The sequence below is a fragment of the Cryptomeria japonica genome, chromosome 5, assembly GCF_030272615.1.
Source record: "Cryptomeria japonica chromosome 5, Sugi_1.0, whole genome shotgun sequence".
Lineage (NCBI taxonomy): Eukaryota > Viridiplantae > Streptophyta > Pinopsida > Cupressales > Cupressaceae > Cryptomeria > Cryptomeria japonica.
In genome coordinates, this window is record NC_081409.1 from 58,572,013 (window position 1) to 58,591,986 (window position 19,974).

General features: G+C 34.4%; 1 protein-coding gene across 3 annotated transcripts in view; it reads left to right on the plus strand.

The window, feature by feature from the left end:
• LOC131032727 (truncated transcription factor CAULIFLOWER D) overlaps nt 1-19,974 on the plus strand; it is a 172,861-nt gene that overhangs the window by 73,000 nt on the left and 79,887 nt on the right. Inside the window, exon 1 of one of the 3 annotated variants that reach the window (XM_057963765.2) lies at nt 9,537-9,990. The exons of the other annotated variants lie outside the window; for them this stretch is intronic. Within the exon in view, the coding sequence (XP_057819748.2) occupies nt 9,809-9,990 (182 nt within the window). The 5' untranslated portion in view covers nt 9,537-9,808. Of the gene's footprint in view, nt 1-9,536; nt 9,991-19,974 lie in introns of those variants that run through there. 3 annotated transcript variants of the gene reach the window in all.

Sequence of the window (19,974 nt, forward strand, 5' to 3'; positions counted from 1 at the left end):
CATTCGACATTTCATGAAGAATCGGGTTATTTGGCCGATTAGTGGTGTAGCGTGTTATGCAAAATCTTTGGGATGCTTTTGTTGATTGGTTTCGAGTTCAAGGTTGTCTAGCCCAAACATGTGAAGAATATAATCAATTTGTTTTGGTCTGCATGTGCATTAGTAATCGGATTGAGTCGACTCTTTTTTTACATGTTTCATGTTTTGCAAATATTTTTAGAGCCGACATGTTGGTGACCTAAAACAAGTGATGCAGATATATAAGATCGATCTATATGATCATTTTTGTGATCGATGTTGGTGTGCGAAGATTGTATGAGCATCTATGCGCAATTTCATGTGCACTACCTTTTGATTTATGCTCCGGTGTATGACAGAACAACAGAACAGAGCAGTGTGCCAAAATAGTGGAAGTAAGATACTTTGTGCTTAATCGGAATTGCATTTTGGCATTTGTAGATGCTATTCATCGGCTCAAACATTCAAGTTATTATTTGTAAACATTTGTAAGATAGTGGGTCCTCCGGGGGTTGTAGCCCTCTCTTGTATTTAGGTAGTGAGCTTTAGGCAATGTGTCCGAATGCATGTGCATTCCCCTTTGTAATATTATTATACTCTTGATCACAGTATATTAATATTGTGGGTCTCAATCCCACCGTGGTTTTTTCCTTTTTGGGTTTCCACGTAAAACTTTTGGTGTTATGGTTTTGTGCTTGTTTGTATTGAGTTTCTGCACTTAACTTTTATTCATCTTCATCGAGTGGTTTAAGAATCAGTTCAAGAAAGTTAAAAATTGCAGAACACTGATTCATCCCCCCGTCTCTGTGTTCATTAATTCCAACACAATAGGTATATAATTTGGAGGGAGCTATTTGAAGAACAAACTATTTGACCTTCAGTTATGAACATTCTATATTTGAGTGACACATTTGAAGGGAGATTAAAAGAAGTAAGGAAGAGCAAGTAAGATTTGAGGAGAGTAATATATCTAAAGTAATATAATTTGTTTTTGGCTTTTATCAATTGTTTTGATTGATTAGAGTAGGAGAGGGCTCAAACCCTTACATGTAGAAGACAACCAATGTATAGATCATGGTCTCACAAGCAGTGAGACGACCAAAACCCAAAAAAGAAAGACTTTTTTGAAGACAAGAATCTTTTGACTGGATCAGTTAATCAGGGTAGGACACTTACATCAAAATAACCAAAACATATAGGGTTTCCATGGGACCCTATAACCTAATATTTGTGCCACCTTGGGTTGGATAGAAACACAACCAAGGAAAAGGAAATTTGGGTTTTGAAAGTCATCCCTGAACCTTTTACAAAAAGGAACACTTTGAACTGAAAGATAGGTAGTCTAAAAACATAATAGAACAGAGAAGACAAGCAAGTTTTGAAAGGCTTCCTCCCACCTTTTGCAGGCAAATCCACTACGAACAACAATGTTCGTAGAAAGGGAAAGGGGCAAAAATGAGCCCAAACCCATCCAAGAAGGAACCACTGCAAACACATTATCTTGGATCACCTCTATAGATCCACTATGGACCACCTCTATATATCCACTATCCGCATGACAATCTCCGTGTTTACCTACAACAAAGATCCACACAAACCTTGGGTTTTAAAAGGCTCCCAAAAATCTTTTCTTTGTAGAATCACCCTTAATAGAGACGTTCTCAAAAAGGGAAGATGTCATAACCAGTTTCTCCAACAAACCATCCACCTTAATAGGATAAGTGTAGGAGAACCAAACAAAGGAGCCTACCTCCATTAGGTCATCCCTACCATCACTATAGGTCACCATAAAAGAACCTCCATTAAACCTAGACTCAACACCAACAAGAGGAATTGAAGAACATGATCTGATACAAAAGAACATAAAGGGACCTACAGATAAAACATCACAAACAAGGAAACCACCCCTGACCATAAAGAAGAGCATCTTGGAAGCCATAGAAGTGAAACCCTCCAACAAATCCACACAAGCACAAACTAATTGATGCCATCACAGAGCACCACTACATAGCTAGGGAGCCAACCTAAGGGAGGGTAGAAACCAGGGAAAAAATTCTTGAATCCCACCAAGAAATCCCACAACAAACCTCCATCCACCATTAGGCCATGAAGCATAGAGGGCCACCAAATATTTTCATTAAATTTTAAAGGAACCCCCTTGAATTAGGCCCTACTTGCACAAACAGAGAAAACAAATACTACAACATTGGAAAAGGTCCTATAGAAACCAAAGAAAAATGAGCCCCAAAACAAATGCACCAAACCCCAAAGGAAGATATAGGCAAAACCTTTGAAGGGTTGAGAAAATAATTGTGCTAGAAGTCTTAGATTTGTCCACCCATCGAGGAGAAATTCTACATGGGAGCCCATAAAGAAAGAAAACAAAAACCCCACAAACAACTTGGGGAACCATAGAGGTTTCACCTGACTAGGGAAACCACAAGCACCACCCTCACTAAACCCGGAGAAGCGCAGGGCTAGGCTAGATTGCCATCACTCGCGTTGTCGTCATCACCCGCACCTTCACCTTATCTGGAAACCCTAACGCCTCCATCGCCTCTCTCAACCTCCATGCTATTTATGGTCTGTTAATAATGGTCAAGGAACAACACCTTATGGTATTTTTATATTAGCTCATACAAATATGAAGTATGGATTGATGTCATACCTATCCATAAATGTGTTGTATTTTATTGGGAAAAATATGGTAGTTTTTTTAAGAAGTTATTCACAAATATGATAGGGCTAATATATACACACTTGTCAAGGGTGAAAAAACATATACACCAACTTTGGTCAATAAATGAGGTGAGGAATGTGGGTACAATTCTCTTGCTCGTGATTAATACTACTAATATTGAGTCACACAATGTTATGCGAATAGAAAAATAAAAGATGCTCCCATGTTAAATTTTCATATAAGACTATGATTGTAAAAATATCCACTAAAGGATATTGACCTAGGGAGCATGCAAAAATGTCCCTAGATTATATCGTGGGGTGGTAAAGACTAGTTAGAATAGGTACCAATGTATATGATGTGCCTCAACAATTAAAGAATTATTATATGGATATCTAAAACTACAAAGGCCAAGTAAAATATGGGTGGATAAGGAGTTTTTTATAGTGGAGTATGTAGACGATCAAAGATGAAGAAAGAGCTAAGGTACATTCTAAAATATTTAAGTTAGACTTTGGTTTATCCAAATTGGATACTTAGAGACCTTAACAAAGATTTTAAAGACTTAAAATAAGTTTGATTTGAGATTCCATCAACTATTGTCATGCACAATTAAAGAATTTAAACTAATATAATCCAACATATTAACAATAGGGTAGAAGCTTAAAACCTTATTACAAGAGACTATTTTTGAAAGATCCTTGATGGATCTCTTTTGCTGATCTGCTGTAATTTTTAATATTTTAAATTGATTTTTCCCGTTTATTAATATTTTCTTTCAGAAATAGACAGAAGTTACAGAAGGGTTGGATTCTTTTTGTGTTTTGATGATTTTTCAACAAGTAATAAATGAAGTACAAGTACATGAACAAAGTATTGAAAATGAAGTTCATATACAACCAAAACAAATTCGATTCAAGGCAGATTTCTGAATATAAAATCAAATATTTGACCAGATGAAGATTTCCAATAATTTCAGGAAGATTACAATCAGGAATAAACCCAACCTGGATGCTGAAAGAGTAATATAACCAGGAATGAAGCCGCGACAAGATTCCAGCGCTCCAAGTGCTGCACATGGGAAGGAAAGTGGTTGCCAGGTACAACCGTACGACTGGCAAGTACACCCAACTGGATAGAAACCCCCAAACCCCACGCTGAACTCTATCAGAATCACTGAACCTCCAGAAAGTGTGTCGTACAATCTCCAAGATGCTAATAACTGCAAGCCAATCCAAACCATTGTATTGGGGGCTACATCCCAAACAGGCAAGGCATTGGGATTGACGTCCCAAATGCTGAAAAGCTCTTCCAGAGCCAAAATCTCAAATCCAAGATGTAAAATGTGTAGAAGATACCCAAGAATTAGGTCTCAACTTCCTTATAACACCTTCCCACTTAGCTCGAACCCTAAAAGTGACTCAATGTGGCGTTTAGGGTTAAAATGTTATATTTCTCATTTTAAGTTGCCAAGTGCATAGAAAACGACCCTTTTTCAAATATAAAGAAATCCGTTCACCGAAAGGATCTGAGTCAAGGGAGAAATATTTAGAAAAGTCCAAGACCTTTCCAACGAGCTATTACACCAAGGGATACGCATCCAGATGAGGCCAAAAACCCCTTATTACTCCAAAATGGCTATAGACATAGCCTTATTTAAATAATAAACGCTAACTTAGGAAGTATTTAAAATATAACCCAAATAGGTGCAAAATGCTCAAATGACACCACAAACCAGAAAGTCAACCTACCACCTGTTTGTGACTGAAGTCGGAAATCAAGGATCCACTGGCAATCTCATCCCTAAAATCTAGGGATGCTCCTAGAAACTAGGAAACAAACCCAAATCCTCTGAAACTGAACCTAAGGAATAATCTCAAGGAGACCCAACCCTGGGTATGGTCATAACCTCCTAAATAGTAGGGATATCCTCCATAAACGTAGGAACTACCTACTAAAAATAAGGAACTGCTCCAAACTAATCAACTACTGCCAGAACACCAAGTCCCAAACACTGTATAATCACATTGAGTCTCTATCCATCACTGTCAGCCTATAAGACCCCATAATAAGCTGACTCACATGTCTCTGCTAGACAGAGCTAAAGAGGGGACATGACAATTTTAGCCCTAATTTAGTTTTGTAGTGGTGTAAAAGTGACCTTGCAAAAGGTAGAACTATGTTCCCTTGAGAGCCAATTCCACAACATGCATTCATATATCTCCAACTAGTGAAACTGGTGAAGATATCTAATTACAAAAATGGAAAGAGCAGATGATAGAGTGAATCTAAGCATCTCGGTCAAGGACACTGGTGCAACACATAGAGGTCTGTGTGGTGTGTTGTAGTCTCGTACGAATTGCAAATAAAAAACACAGAAAACCCAACTATATTTTAGACAACCTGCGAAAACCAAAATTAGAAATATACCAACAAATATAATACAATAAAGATGTAAAGAAGTATAACTAATATTTTTAAAAAAGAAATGAATAACCAAATACAACAAACATCCTTGCGGTTGAATTCCTTCACGAAACCTACACATAAGAAGAAGAGGAAAAATGTTGGGGTTGTATAGGGGTTTGCCTCAATCAAACCCCCACTTTGGTGTTTCCACCTCTACAGACAACTAGATAGATAGATATATCAAATGATAAATAGATAGAATGATAAATGATCAAATAGATAGGGGATGTGATAAATCCCAAGATGCTCAAAGACGCAAAAGAGATAGAAATATATTACGAACAAGGCTTGAAAGAGAACAAAGAATATTGTGACAAGTTAGAGATAGCTGTAGAAAGTGAGAGAGAGAGAGAGAGTAAGAGAAAGCTGTGAGTTGACAAAGCACCTAGAGATTGTTGAAAAAACCAAGAGAGATCCTGAGAGCTAGAGAGATTGCATGGATTGAAAGGATAACTTTAAAAGAGAGAATAGGAGGGAAGGAAGATGTTAGTGAAACGTTTAGAAGATTTTGAATTGTTTCCACCAACCTGGGCAAGTGACAAGTGTCAAAGAACTCAAAACCAATATTTAAGTGTTAATATGTCACAAGATGAATGTGCAACACATGGACGTTCAATCAGTGCGCTAGTGTCCAAACAAATCACACTTGAAAATGATGAGTGGCAAGAGAAACACACGGTTAATGCAAAACAAAAGCTGACTTGGATAGCTACTGAAAAGGTGTCTTGAGCATCCTAAGAGGGAAAATGATGATGCAAGGGCTCAAATGAGCCTACTCATATGCTAGGAGAATGGACGCTAAAGTGTGTAGGTGAAATTGCAAAGGGGTATACAATTTTTTATTGTACAAGTTCAAATCTAACATGAATGTTGAATAACTCAAATGATAAGGGGAAAATAAAAAGGTTAAGAATGACATTCCTTTATTGTCTTCAAATCTAATTCTATAAACAATTGAATCTAATCTATTTTGTACACCATTTGTGGACACAAGAGAGGGCAATCTTCTATAGACCTATTGGCCATGAAGAAGGATCATAAAACCATCACCTTGCATACATAAATTAAAAGCATAATCCCTCATAACCTTAATGAAAAATGATATTCCATGAAACACTAAAATAAAATGACAAGGTTGGTCATTGACCAAAAAGTTTAGGGGTCATTTTTCAAATTGTAAATCTTATGTAAATTAAAATATTCAAGAACAAGATTCAACCCTATAAATGAGCATAAATGAAAGCATGTGAACGAATGGGTTGTATATGAATTGTTAGTTGACAATGCTTATTTAATGAGCTTGTCATTGCGTAAAAGATAATTTAATCAAAATGAGTCCAAAATAAAAGTTATGTATGAAATAATTTAATCAATGAGTTTTTAATGTGTCAACTATTACAAGATATTATTTGCTTGAAAGAAAGAACAAAATCTCTTTTATATAAATCTAGGTTAAATAAATAAATAAAACTATATTAAGAATTTACACTGAATAAAAGTTGTGAACAATAATAGAAAAAAATTAAATGCATTAAAATTAAATAAAAATAATAATGATACTTACCAATATATTTGATGTAATTAGGATACTGTAGTGTACTAAACTATATACCTTGACAATTTCATACTCATGTTTGATTGTGCTTAGTTTTTGGATTGTTTTTGAAAGATCGGTACAATCCCATACTCGATATTCTTTGTTTCAACCTAAATTGTTGGGACTAGGGTGTCGAATGCCCCTCTCCTAGAGTACTAGGTCACCTAATGCCCCTCTTCTAGTTGGCAAGGGTGCCCAATCCCCTAATCAAGGCAATTTGTCCCTTTGAAATTACAAAAAATGAATTTGCAAGTGGTATGAAAGTGCTCTCAAATGTTGGTCTTAACCAAAAATTAGATCCAAAACGGTGTAAGCTGCATAAAACTTTAACTCCCTCTAATATTTAAACTCTAACTATCAATAAGAACCTACATGATTTATATTCTTATGAGCATTTAGTTTAGCATCTTTAAGGAAATTGAGCACAAGTCTACAATCAAAGATTCAATCATTCAAGTGTGAGTAGTGATGATCAATTTTTATGTGTTTCTTTGTGAAGAAGGCATGCATTAACATCAATTAATCAATATCAAGATTTTGTGCGAGACTTCAAAGCAAGGGTTTCTTATCAAAGGTAACATTTACAATTTCAAGCATTTTTGTTGAGGTTTCAATTTGTGTGGAGGTAGAAACACCAACACAGGGTTTGACATTAGTAACCCCTATACAACACAATATTTTTTCCTCTTTTCGCGTGTGCAAGTTTAGATCCAACAACAAATAGGATTATAGGAGTGCAAAGAAAAAATTGACAAATAGTCCCAGATTTCAAACATGAAATAACCCCTGGGTTAGGGTTCCTTACACTTGTGTTCCATACTTTTCAGATGATTTTCGAAGAGATAGTACTACAAAGCCTTCTAATACAGAATTTGGAACCTTATGTTGATGCAGACACCCTTAGACCAGTGCATCTTGCATCCGTGCCAGGCATATTTTTCTCCAAGTTACAACTGCATGTTCATCTTTGTATCACGTTTTTAGATATGTACTATTGTGTTGATTTCCAGTGTTGTATCTTTCTATTTATGTTGAAACTTATCAATTCCCTATCATTTAATCTAGTTGATTTACATACATTGCATGATCTCAAATCCAAATATACAAATAAATCAAAAGTGAGTCATAAACCACAAAGTGTTCAATTCTCCTATTAGGACTATAGTTGAACATAGCCTATGAGTCCCCAATGATAATGAAAGTGGAAATTTGAGATTTTAGGTTGCATTCCTAGGCTAAGATCCACATTTTCACCATTTTAGCTATGATTGGTGTTGAGAAGTTATTAATCTAAATGCAAAGAAATGGTAAAGCTCAGGTGAATGCTTTGGAACTAGTAAAATTTCTAGCTTTCTTTACTTGTCATTTCAACATAGTTATAAGATTGATTGTGTATATGTGAATCCAACCTACACAAGTTTGGATTTGATTTGGGTGCACCGATCTAATGTTTATAAATCTTAAAAATTTTGGTCCTTGAATATGTCATAGTTTTTGTACACTTGTTTTGATGTAAAAGTTGGCTTGTATAGTTAGGAGTTTGTACATGACATAAATGTCCTTTTATCAATCAATATAATGCTATCACACCAACAACTTAAAAGTGATCAAAGATAGTAGGCCCACATTCAACAAATGCCCTAGATGTTGATGAAAGTATGAAATAGAATAGTAAATGGCTTGACTATGGTAATGAATTTATCTTGAATGAGCTTGTTAGATAATTATAGGTTGTAAAGGTACTTAATAATCAACTAGGGTTATCCTTTTAAATGCGATTCAAGGGTCACAAACAAAACAATTCACAAATTAAGTTGGTGCCTTTCAGTCAATTAGGAAGGGTAAGGTTGACTTTAAATTTGAATTTGAATACTAAAAGTTTAAGTGCCATTGTTTTCAAATTTTAATTCTAATTTAAGGTAAACTTTTAATGAAATCAAGCAATTATTAGTTAAAAAATAGAATTTAACATCTATCTTTGGACAAAAGAAAATTTAATACAAATGAACTCAAAAAATAAAAAAAAATACAAGATCGCTAATATGTTTTATCCTTGTTTTAATTTTCATGTGAAAAACTATAAAAAATATAACTCAATAAAATTGAATAGCAAACATAACAACTTTGATAACATACTAGCTCTAGATATAAATATGGGAAGATAAGGAATCTGAAGACAAGAAAGAAAAATTGAAAGAGTAACATAATATAATCAATTAAAAAAAGAGAATAATTTTTTTTGGAAAAATATTCCACTTATGCCATAATAAAAATTCCACGGGGGACAATAGATGAATCGAAATTGGAAAAGTGACATAGTATAATCAATTAAAAAAGAGAAAATGAAATTTGTTTTGAAATATTCCATTATGAAAGAACAAAAATTCGATGTCCTACATTAAATCAATAGGAAATGAACCACTCGGAAATAAATTCTTGTTAAAAAGCCAAGATTGTGTTTTGAGTGGAGAATATTTTTGACCTGCGAGTCTTCCGATTCACGAACCAGGATATGTTCTTTCATGTGAGGTTCCGTCATTCACTCGTACAGCCGCGAATGGGAACGAAGGCAACGGCAGACGTTTTCACGTTAACTGACGGAAATGTAAGTTTCACCGTTAGACTGTCAAAAGGACATGTTACAGTCCACGTACAAATAATAATGATGTACGCCAAATCATATAAACGACACGCGTCTCTTCTCGTATAATTATTAGCTGTAAACAGTACGACCTATATGAAAGCTGAAATCTAATTGGAGGAGAAGTCCAACAAATTGAAAATAAAAAGAGTCTGGAAGTGAACGCAGAATGGAAGATTTTAAGCTACAAATTTGTTCCTATATAGGAATGTGAGAGTAACAGCTTTTTCCTGCCATTTTCTTACAGTTTGAAAAAGTATGGAGGGTTTCAAATGCGAGGGAAAAAACGTTACTGGGAATATGAGAAAGATAGAGATGTAATTTGTTGCACCATTTTCACGAGTTTTACTATTTGACAAGGACGATAAAAGTATTGGGGGTTGAAATTGCTCGAAAAATTAAAATGGGGCGCGGGAAGGTGGAAATGAAGCGGATCGAGAATAAGATTAATCGGCAGGTGACTTTTTCCAAGAGGAAAAGTGGGTTGCTGAAAAAGGCTTTCGAGCTCTCCGTGCTTTGCGATGCTGAGGTTGCACTCATTATCGTTTCCAGCGTAGGGAAAGTTTACGAGTATGGCAACGCCGGGTATGATTTTCCTTGTGTTTTTAGCTTCAGGAATTGTTTCACAGAAGAGAAATATTTAAGGCTGCCTTAGAGGGTTTCTTATTGTTTTGGGAGATGAATTTTGTTTATTTTGTAGATTTTTGGAAATTTTTTGATTTGTTTCTTGTTCTGGGAGCGGGGTGCCTTTGCAGAAGATGACATTTTCAGATGTTAGAATTGTCATTCTAGAATAAATTCATACATGGTAAAAAATTGTATGGAGTTGCAGTGTTTACAATTTAGTCATTTGGTTGATATTGATATTTTGAACAATTATATAGCGCATTGCATGTTTTCTAATAAGATAATAATGCCAATCACCTGTAGAAATGAACCTATAAATGCAGTTTCCATTCTTGAACTGTTTAACTTTAAAATTGTAAAAATATTGATTGAAGACAAACCTAACTTTAGGCAACATGATTCCATTAGTGGACTGTTTGTCAGTGCGGTTTTCTCATCAACCGAACAGAACTTATTACAACATTCCACGAGATATGAAAAAAACAGGAGACAGATTTCATTAATTTATCATTTTGATTGAGAATACACTTTCTGATTTAGTTGTGTGAGATTTTTTTACCAATATGTATAAGATAATTTGATATTTTTTCATGTTAAATAATCCGAAAACATTCTCAATCATGCTCTGTGAATTTTATTTTATTTGAAGGATAAACATTTTAAAATACACTACAGATTGGGGCACGCTTTCAGTGTTGGATCTCTAGATTTAGTAAGACTTATTTCTGTTCATTTTTTTGTTTGTGAACCATTTAATCTTACTAATAAATTAAAATTCACTTGAATTTATAAGATATTCATAAAATGAAAAGTTAAACTTGGTCACTTTTCAAATATAGATATAGAATTTGGAAGACCTAGCCTCACGGTTTAAGAATTTAACTACAAAATTTACTTCTAAAAAAATATTTTCTGGAAGGGTCTAAAATTAAAGAAAATAAGAGAGATTTCGAGGCTGTGAGGAAAACAGGTGTAAGCTGAGTATTCGACCAGAGTAAACTAAAGCATTAAATTCTATGGGAAACATGAGGAAATTGATCTCTCATACATGCACAGTATACTCAGTCAAAGATTGTCATTGACGTTTTACCAATCGATCAGGAGGTAATTAATCTTTTCTGGAATGGTCTAAAAATTAAAGAAAATAAGAGAGATTTCGAGGCCGTGAGGAAAACTGGTGTAAGCTGAGTATTCGACCAGAGTAAACTAAAGCATTAAATTCTCTGAGAAACATGAGGAAATTGATCTGTCATATATGCACAGTATACTTAGTGAAAGATTGTTACACTTTTTACCGATCGATCAAGAGGTATGAAATGTCGTGCATCTCAATTTGGTAGAGTTGGTGACCGATATTATTATACATTTATTAAGACTAGTCCAAAAAACTAAGTTGGGTCATGGGTAGCTGGTGCTAGATATTATTATACATTTATTATTGGCACAAAGAGTGTTTGATATTGTACGTAGGGATCAGATAGGTATTGAGGTGGCACCCAAATTTGTACAACTAATAGTGAAGTTAATATCTCTGCTAAGGTGGAACTGATAGGAATATTCAAAACTTATGCGATATCTATTAGGTATTCTACGTCCACGATTGGCTTGAACAACAATGGTTGATCTTGCTGGAGATACAAGATATGTCTTCATACTATCTTAATGATAATTTCAAAATATAGAAGAATTTATACGACATTTTGCACGATCTTGCAGGAGATTCTAAATATGTATTCATACTATCTTAACACCAATTTTAAAATATAAAAAGTTGTATGACATTTTGCCCTTGTCATACACCAAAACATCTACCAATTTTAAAAGGGTTTCGTCTGGGTGTCGAGTCTGAGCCTTGTAACTATGCCTAAAAGCATCCCTTCTAACGTTTGGTTTTCCTCACGCATTGATCAATGGTGAAGTAGCATACTATTAAATATTTTTCTTCTGCCATTTTGCATTGTTCCATCATCCAATTTAATTTTGAACTATTAATTAGCATTCGGCATTGACCAATAATGAACTTAGAGTTTGACCCGTTGAAGGCATTGCTTCAATTTTTACGCTGAAGACGTTCCCTTATTTGAGGTGAACGACCTTTGGTTTTAAATCAACAGTTGAGAATTCCTTAGAGGTGCTGCAAGACGATTGCATCAATCGTCGCCACTCATTAATCATAATTCAAATTTGTCCAGATATTTTTGGTGGATTGCATTTATTGAATGCGCCAGTCATCTCAGGCAAGTGGCTCATATGTGCTACTGACTCATCTCTCAAATCAATTCACATTCATTGCAAATCTCTGAAATGGTCAACTGCCCACATAACTTTCAAAGATAATTGCTTCCCCAGCTAATATGATTCCTCTTGAGCAAGATCTCTTGGCACTAGCAGTAGGATGGTCCTTGCTCACTCCCTCAGGTGAAAATGCTCGCCAAAACCAGTGAAGATACTCCACTATAATTACCGCATTCTTTAGAGTTTTTTCCAAAAGTGTTCTTTCTTTACCACTAAAAAGGGGCTAAATTAATTGTCAACAATTCTCATGGGGCACAAACCGTCCATGCTATCCTGATGGCATTTGGCCAACCACTGCCATTAGAAAGTGATCAAAATTTCTAAATACTTTAAAACTCCTTAATTATCGTACCCTCAAAGTCAATAGAGGAATTTCACTTGAAGCTTCAAACCTAGATTAGTATATAAAAATGTACAGACCAGAGCATCTTGAAGGAGATTCTAATTGAATAACAATGGTAGAAGATCTGTACAGTCTAATCTTTTCCATGTTCTTTATTCCTAAACATGATCTAGATCAACACTATGGACCTGCCTAGTGCTGTTAGGCTTGATCACAAAAATATGGATGAAAAAGATACACAACAGATCTCAAATTCAGAAGAAGAAATGAGAGAATAGCGTTACCTGAAAACATCAAAAGGAAAAGATAAGACATTTATTCTGCAATCTCTGCTGCCTATTTCCACCACTTTGAAATGTAATTCATTAATGATAGCTTCCCATTGATTTCAATTGATTCCCATTCAACTGGTGTTAATTTCACGAGTTTGCGTTACATTTTAGTTCGCAAGGCATTGCATAATAGAAGAAATAGGTAAATATATTCAAAATCTTCGAAGCAAAGCCAACAACTTCAAAAGAAGAGCGAATTAGTGCCACAATACCCCTTGTAGAGGCAGTACTTGGGCACGTGGAATGTGTAACAAATACGTGCCTTGTTTATGTTTTCCAAACTAACGTATCATTTTTATATAAAGTAATTATCGATATATTTGTTATTTGATTATATTTTTATTGGAAATTATCAAATGTAATTTAAAAATTAACTCAATCATATATTTAGTTTATATAAAATTTATATTAGAAATATATTATACTTAGTATATACTTTATATAAGATCATAAAATTATATATTTAAAATATTTTTGTTGTTAAATTTTATTTATGTATAATTATAACATATAAAAAAATAATAAATATAATTTATAAATAGTTAATTATATATTTAAATTTTTAATTTTTAAAAATAAATATATTATAGTACATAAATATATTATTAAAAAGTTTATTTTATTTTCATAATTATATTAGAATATATAATATTAAATATAATTATATTATATATATTTTGATGTGTACTATCTATTATTGTTAATCTTGATTACAAATAATTGTTGTAGGCAAAGAACAACCTAGTTGTTTATGGACAAACATATAAGTATAATCAATGGGAAGTATTTGAATTGTGGATATATCTATCTCTATCTCTTTCTTTGTCTCCCTCTTGCTCTTCTCCATGTCTCTTTCTAACCTTATCTACCTCTTTATAGACTACCTTAGTGTACAATGAGTTTGCCAAAGTGGTGTGGAACCTCAACTAGGAAAAGACTCTCTCTCCCCGCCCCCCCCCCCCTCTCTCTCTCTATATATATATATATATCCATATTCCCTCTTCCATATCTCTCCATATATATCTCATTATCTCTACATCTCTCTCTCTCTCTCTCCCTCTCTCCCTCTCTTTCTCATCATTTGACAAATGTCCTACCAATTGATATCATGCAGTACAGCAATGTATACAAAATATAGACTAAAGAAAAATTCAATTAAACTTTCACACTTATTCCGCGTACCCATTGCACACCAAGGTGCAATTGCTAGTTTTTATACATTCTGTAATTATATTCTGTATAAGTTTATAGCTTGTCGAGTATTCTTGAGATTGAATTTGAATTTGTAAATTAAATATTGTTATAATAAAATAATAATATTATAAAATAACGGCCTTTTATCGATCAAAAAAAATAAAAATAATATTATAAAATAAATATACAAAAATTAAATTTAGGTAAACAAAGTATTTTTAATATTATATGTTTACATTCTATGGAATCATACCGATGCGCCCACATCAAGGTGCTAAAAAATTCTACACCCATCTGGAAAATAACTTTACCGGTCAAAAAATTGATAATTCTTCAGAAGCAGGTGCGGCGATAATAAATGACTTTGAAGTCCTCTTCAACCCTTCATTTCTCTGGGGTGTGTCGCAGTCAAGTGTTTCTCTCTCAAGCCCGTTCCGTCCCAATTATGCTATTTCCGTGACATTTGACAGCTATCAATTATAAATGCACAACTACTCTCAAACTAGTGGCTTTTAGGTTTCATAGGTAGATCTATATTAATGACATTTCTCAGGTTCAGAGAAGTCCACATGTATATTAATGACATTTCTCAGGTTCAGAGAAGTCCACATGAAGATTTGGTACTCAGATAAAACGTTTAGTTGAAGAGGTAGGTCTTTCCGTCAGCTTTCTAGCTACGGTGTAACTGGGGAACATTTAATTCATCTTTGCACTTTTCTGTCAATGGGTACCATGAGTTTTCAATACAGGGCTGTACCCCGGGAGCAAAGCGTTCCCATTTGCATGTGAAAATGTTCAGAGTTATTATCACACTTTACAGGACTGCCAGAATATATGGTCCACAGGAAGTTCATAATTAATTTAAATCCTGCAAGTCTGCAAGAGATCACGTCGCACGGGCTTGCACTAATTCCATTGAGTAGTTAGTTTCTGCAGTAAAAATAGAAACAGAAGTCGTGGACTTTAGCAATATATATATTTTTTATAACATAAATTTTCATGTGTTTTGTGAGTTTAACGTAAATTCTAACATAGAACTCCATTCGTTGCATAGGTTATAAGCTTTGTAGTCAATTCCTTTAGTTAGTCACATTCATCGAAGTTATTGGGTGGACCATTCCTACAAATTTAGGAGGTCCCATATTATTCATTAATGATAAATTTTTTGTTAAACATATGAACATTTTGTAATTTGAATCATATTGTTGAGATTTTGTTTATGAATTTCTTACGATTTGAATTTAAGATCTTTCATTTTCCATTGGAGTGCTCCACCACTAACTTATTGGACCCTCTTTAGCTAGGCCATCATTGATTCAGATGTGGCTTATTTCCAACACCTCCTTGTGACATTATAATTGCTTGGGGCTCCTAATCCAGCTTGGCTGTGATATCATGTTGAGTTGTGACTCTTGGATTATCTATTACTTGAACCTATGACCTTCATGTTAGAAATACGATTGTCGTTGCACCAAAAGATTGACCTATTAATACCTGATACAACCGCAAGATTTTATGAATCCACGAGAGGCGGTTAAGCCATGTCGCAAACCAGAGCACTGCGTTGCACAACACAAGGAGACCAAGGGTGCACATCTTGCGACAATCCCCCAACCTCCACCCCAAGCGCAAGTGAGGGGTTTGAACCCATGACCCAAGCTTTGAACCACTTGTTAGAAATACGGTTGCCGTTGCACCAAAAGATCGACATGCTAATGCTCGATACAACCAAGAGATTTAATGAATCCACGGGAATTGGTTAAGCCATGTGCAAACCCGAGCATTGTGTTGCACAACACAAGGAGACCAAGGGCGCACACCTCGCAACACTTCCATTTGATAGTGGAATGCTCTATCATTGAGCTGCTAGCCCCTTTGTATCCACCTCATTGTTGGTTTGGGTATGTATTATTTCTAACATGTATATCTGCCAATGTTTAATTTCAGTGTGCAAAATATTACCACAAGAGGTTTGGTGTCCCATATAAAATTTAATGCTAAAAAGCATCATGAGTGGGTGTGATTTTGCAAGGGATACGTTTAGGGGCCATGCTAGGGATTGTGGGCTTGTCTTGAATTAGTTAGGCGAATCTAAAACTACCCTAGGAGGATCAAGTGTTACCATTACATAATTTATTATTATTTTAATATATTTATTTTTGGTATATGAAGTTGAATAAGATGGACAAAACATAATCACTAACTTTAAAAGTTCCTTCCGAAGTATTTTAAAGGTCAAAACAAATTAGTTTTCATCACATCTTTAAAGTAAAACAAAAAAAATCATTCATTCTTTCTTTCTATCATATAAATAGAGTTGAAGATTGATAAATGAGTGTACCAAAGTAAAGAAAATGTTATTCATATGCATGTGTAGGAGCCCATTTATTGCTAACAAAATTTAAAAAAGGAGATTTTGACAAAGAGCTAAGTTACCGGTTCCGGTTCGGATTCAGGTACGGATTCACGGATTCGGCAAAAAAAAAATAATTTTGGGTATGGGTACGGGTTCGTCCGTACATATATATATATATATATATATATATATATTAATTTTTTTTAATATATATATATATGTTCAAACTTCAAACATCAAAATTATATATGTTCACAATTCAAACATACAATGTAACTTTCCCATACAATGATACATAATTGATAACAGATAAATCATAAATCATAAATCCATAATTGCCAATGCCAATAAATATTCTGATATTGATATATCATAAATCATAAATGTAATATCATATTCATAATTTGCAAAAAAGATAATATTCAAGTTTAGATGTAAACATAAGATTAAAAAGATAATTTGCATCATAGAGGGGCGGATTAGGGTTTAGATGTAAACATAAGATTAAAAAAATTGTTTTTTTATTGTTTTTAATTTCTTTCTAACCCGTGGGCCCCGTTTTTGGGAACCCACGGGCTTGGGTTCACTCGGGTCCTCCTGGGTTCGCCCTGGGTCCCACCCGGGTCCTGCCCAGGCGGCTGGGTTCCCTGTGGGTCCTGCCATGCTGCCTGGGCAGGACCCGGGTGGGACCTAGAGCGAACCAGGCTGGGACCAGGACCGGGCACGGACCAGGACCAGGACCTAGCCAAAATAGGTAAGAACCGGTATCACAAACAAAGAGGTTAGGTTTTTTTGAAAACATTTTTATTCTACAAATAATTTCTCTTATTTTGAAGATTTGTTTTTAGTTTCTTGTTTTATTTTCATTCGTTTATGAATAAATGATTAAAGTATTAAATAAGTTAGTTCTAGCTCCATGAATCAATTCTACTTCAAAAAAAATCCAAATTCTTCTATTTGAAAGTATATTAATATGATATTGTTGGTTCTAGGTGGTGGAATAAATTTGGATTTGCAATGGGTGTTAAGTTAGGAATTCTGGTTCATATAGCTATGTGAAAGGTAACTAAATGAACTTGAACAAAGCATCAAATCTTACCTTGGAAAGAATGGGCTATATATGCCATTACAACAAATGATAGCATACGTTTTCAGGTAAGAGGAAGTAGATTAAGCAGCATGTTGTCATTAAAATCATCCTTTGACAACAAAATGATCTCGGAAGTGAAGTTGCTTGTACCCTTATCTAATCCTAAAGTTATGATAGAGAGCCAACCATTTTTTATCATGCTTCAAGAACAAGTTATTATACATTAGTGTTGGAATTAAGGTGTCCCAACCTTTGCAAATTCTAACATTAGTTATGGTATTTTTCTGGTTTGTTTATTTATTATTTGATTAAATTTATTGCCTCCAAATGTCGAGTAATCTAGTGGGATCCATCGATTTGGTGGCATCTTACTTGGTGGTGACTTTGTAACACAAATGTAGCACAGTTGGAGGTAGGCGTCCCATTGTGAGGATCATATAATAATGGTATGTAGGTGCTAGCAGCTAGGTATTCGGTTATATTGTATTTATGATTGGAGTTATGAAACACTTACATTTGACAGTTTATGACAAAATATATGAACAACTATAACACACTATGACTAAGTTGGCTATTCCTAGAGGTGGGGGCTTTGTGAAGTTCTGATGCCAATAGCTAACAAGATGAGAGGGGGGGGGGGGTGAATCATACAAACTTAATCTTCCATAAAAGCAACAGATTCAACCTCGGTAACTTATACTTCAGCAATGTAACCAAAAACTGCTAAACATGCAAACCCATAAACACATAATCATCATAACACATATAACACCAGATTTAACGTGGAAACCCAAATAGGGAAAAACCACAGTGGGATTTCGGACCCACTAAGAAATATACTCTTCTAGAGTATGCTCGGTTAAAAGCAAATCTTGTTAAAGATTACAAACACATTGCTAGATGTGACCCGGTTAAGGGATTTCCCTCAGATCTGTTAGGATTTTCACTTTGTTAGAAGTGACCTTGTTAAAGGATTTCAAACACTCATTTAGAATGTCACCTTGCTAGAGGGTTTACAAATATGAAGTGGTTGATCAGTGTCGTTGTTTGCTAATGTTGTTTGGTATTGGTGGTAGTGAGCCTAAGGTTTCTTCTGGCATTGCTGTAGAGTGGCAGTTGTGCCTCTTATGGTGGATTCTTTCTTTCTTCTTTTTTGCATTGAGCCCTCCTTTTTCTGGCAGTTTTAGCTGAGCGGTGCGCCAACCTGCAGTGAGCAATTTTGGCAGTGAGCCATCTTGTAAAAATCACCTTAACCGATGTCATCCTAACAGGTGTTCTTTTCATAATATCATCTGTTTATAGTTTTGCATTTGAAATCTATATTTGTTGGATTTGTTGCTGTAAAACATTTAATGTTTTAATTGATAACTGACCCCCCCCCCCCTCCCAGTTACTCGAGACAGTCAACAATTTGAATATTTGACCTCTCTTTCAATGCTTTGAAAATGCTTGATTGCTTGCTCACTTGAATTGAATCTTACTCTTGGAAAATTGAATTGGAAACTTAGGGAGAGATATTCAAATAATTGGGTAAAGATTGCTTTTATGACTATTGTCGGGCCCAAAATTGAGCCGCTTTAAGTAGGACAAGGGTGTCCAGGACGTTCTTGTCTAGCCTATCAGAGCTCAGTTCTAGACAACTAAGCTAGATGAGTATGAAGATTGAAATTTGAATCCGGCCTGAGAAGAATTAAACATGGTCAAAACACAGAAGGCCAAAACGCTAAAGTGAGGCCTAAGCGATGACAAAATTATGCTTGGATACAATTTACAACGATACAATTCTAACAACATGATAAACCTCATTACTATCATCATCAACAATATCAACAAAAGATTATAAGTTTTGTTGTCATAATAATAAGAACAGCTAAATTTGTTGGCTTTGGCAGCCCTAAAATATTATAACATAATAGCAATTAGTACCTTGTAATATCTGATTTATAACTCTCAACATAGAGGCCCAAGCATAAATGTATTGTAATTTTATTTTTTGTTAGTTATAACAAGCAAATCATTAAAATTTTGAATAAAATGAAAACTAATAATTTGTGAGGTTTCCTACATAGATCCTAAATCTTTTTATTATTAATTTTTAGGAGTTTATCCTACTTGAAAAATATTTGTTATTAATATTGATCTTCAAAGTGTAGATAAATAAACAATTAACAAACTCAAAATTAAAGAGATGAATGACAAGGCAAACAATAAACACAAACACTATATTTACATGGTTCACCAATTTGGCTACATCCATAACAAGTAGGGGAAATCTCCTTATTATTATCTCTCTTCTAGCTTTTCATACAACAACTAATATGCTTGATCAACA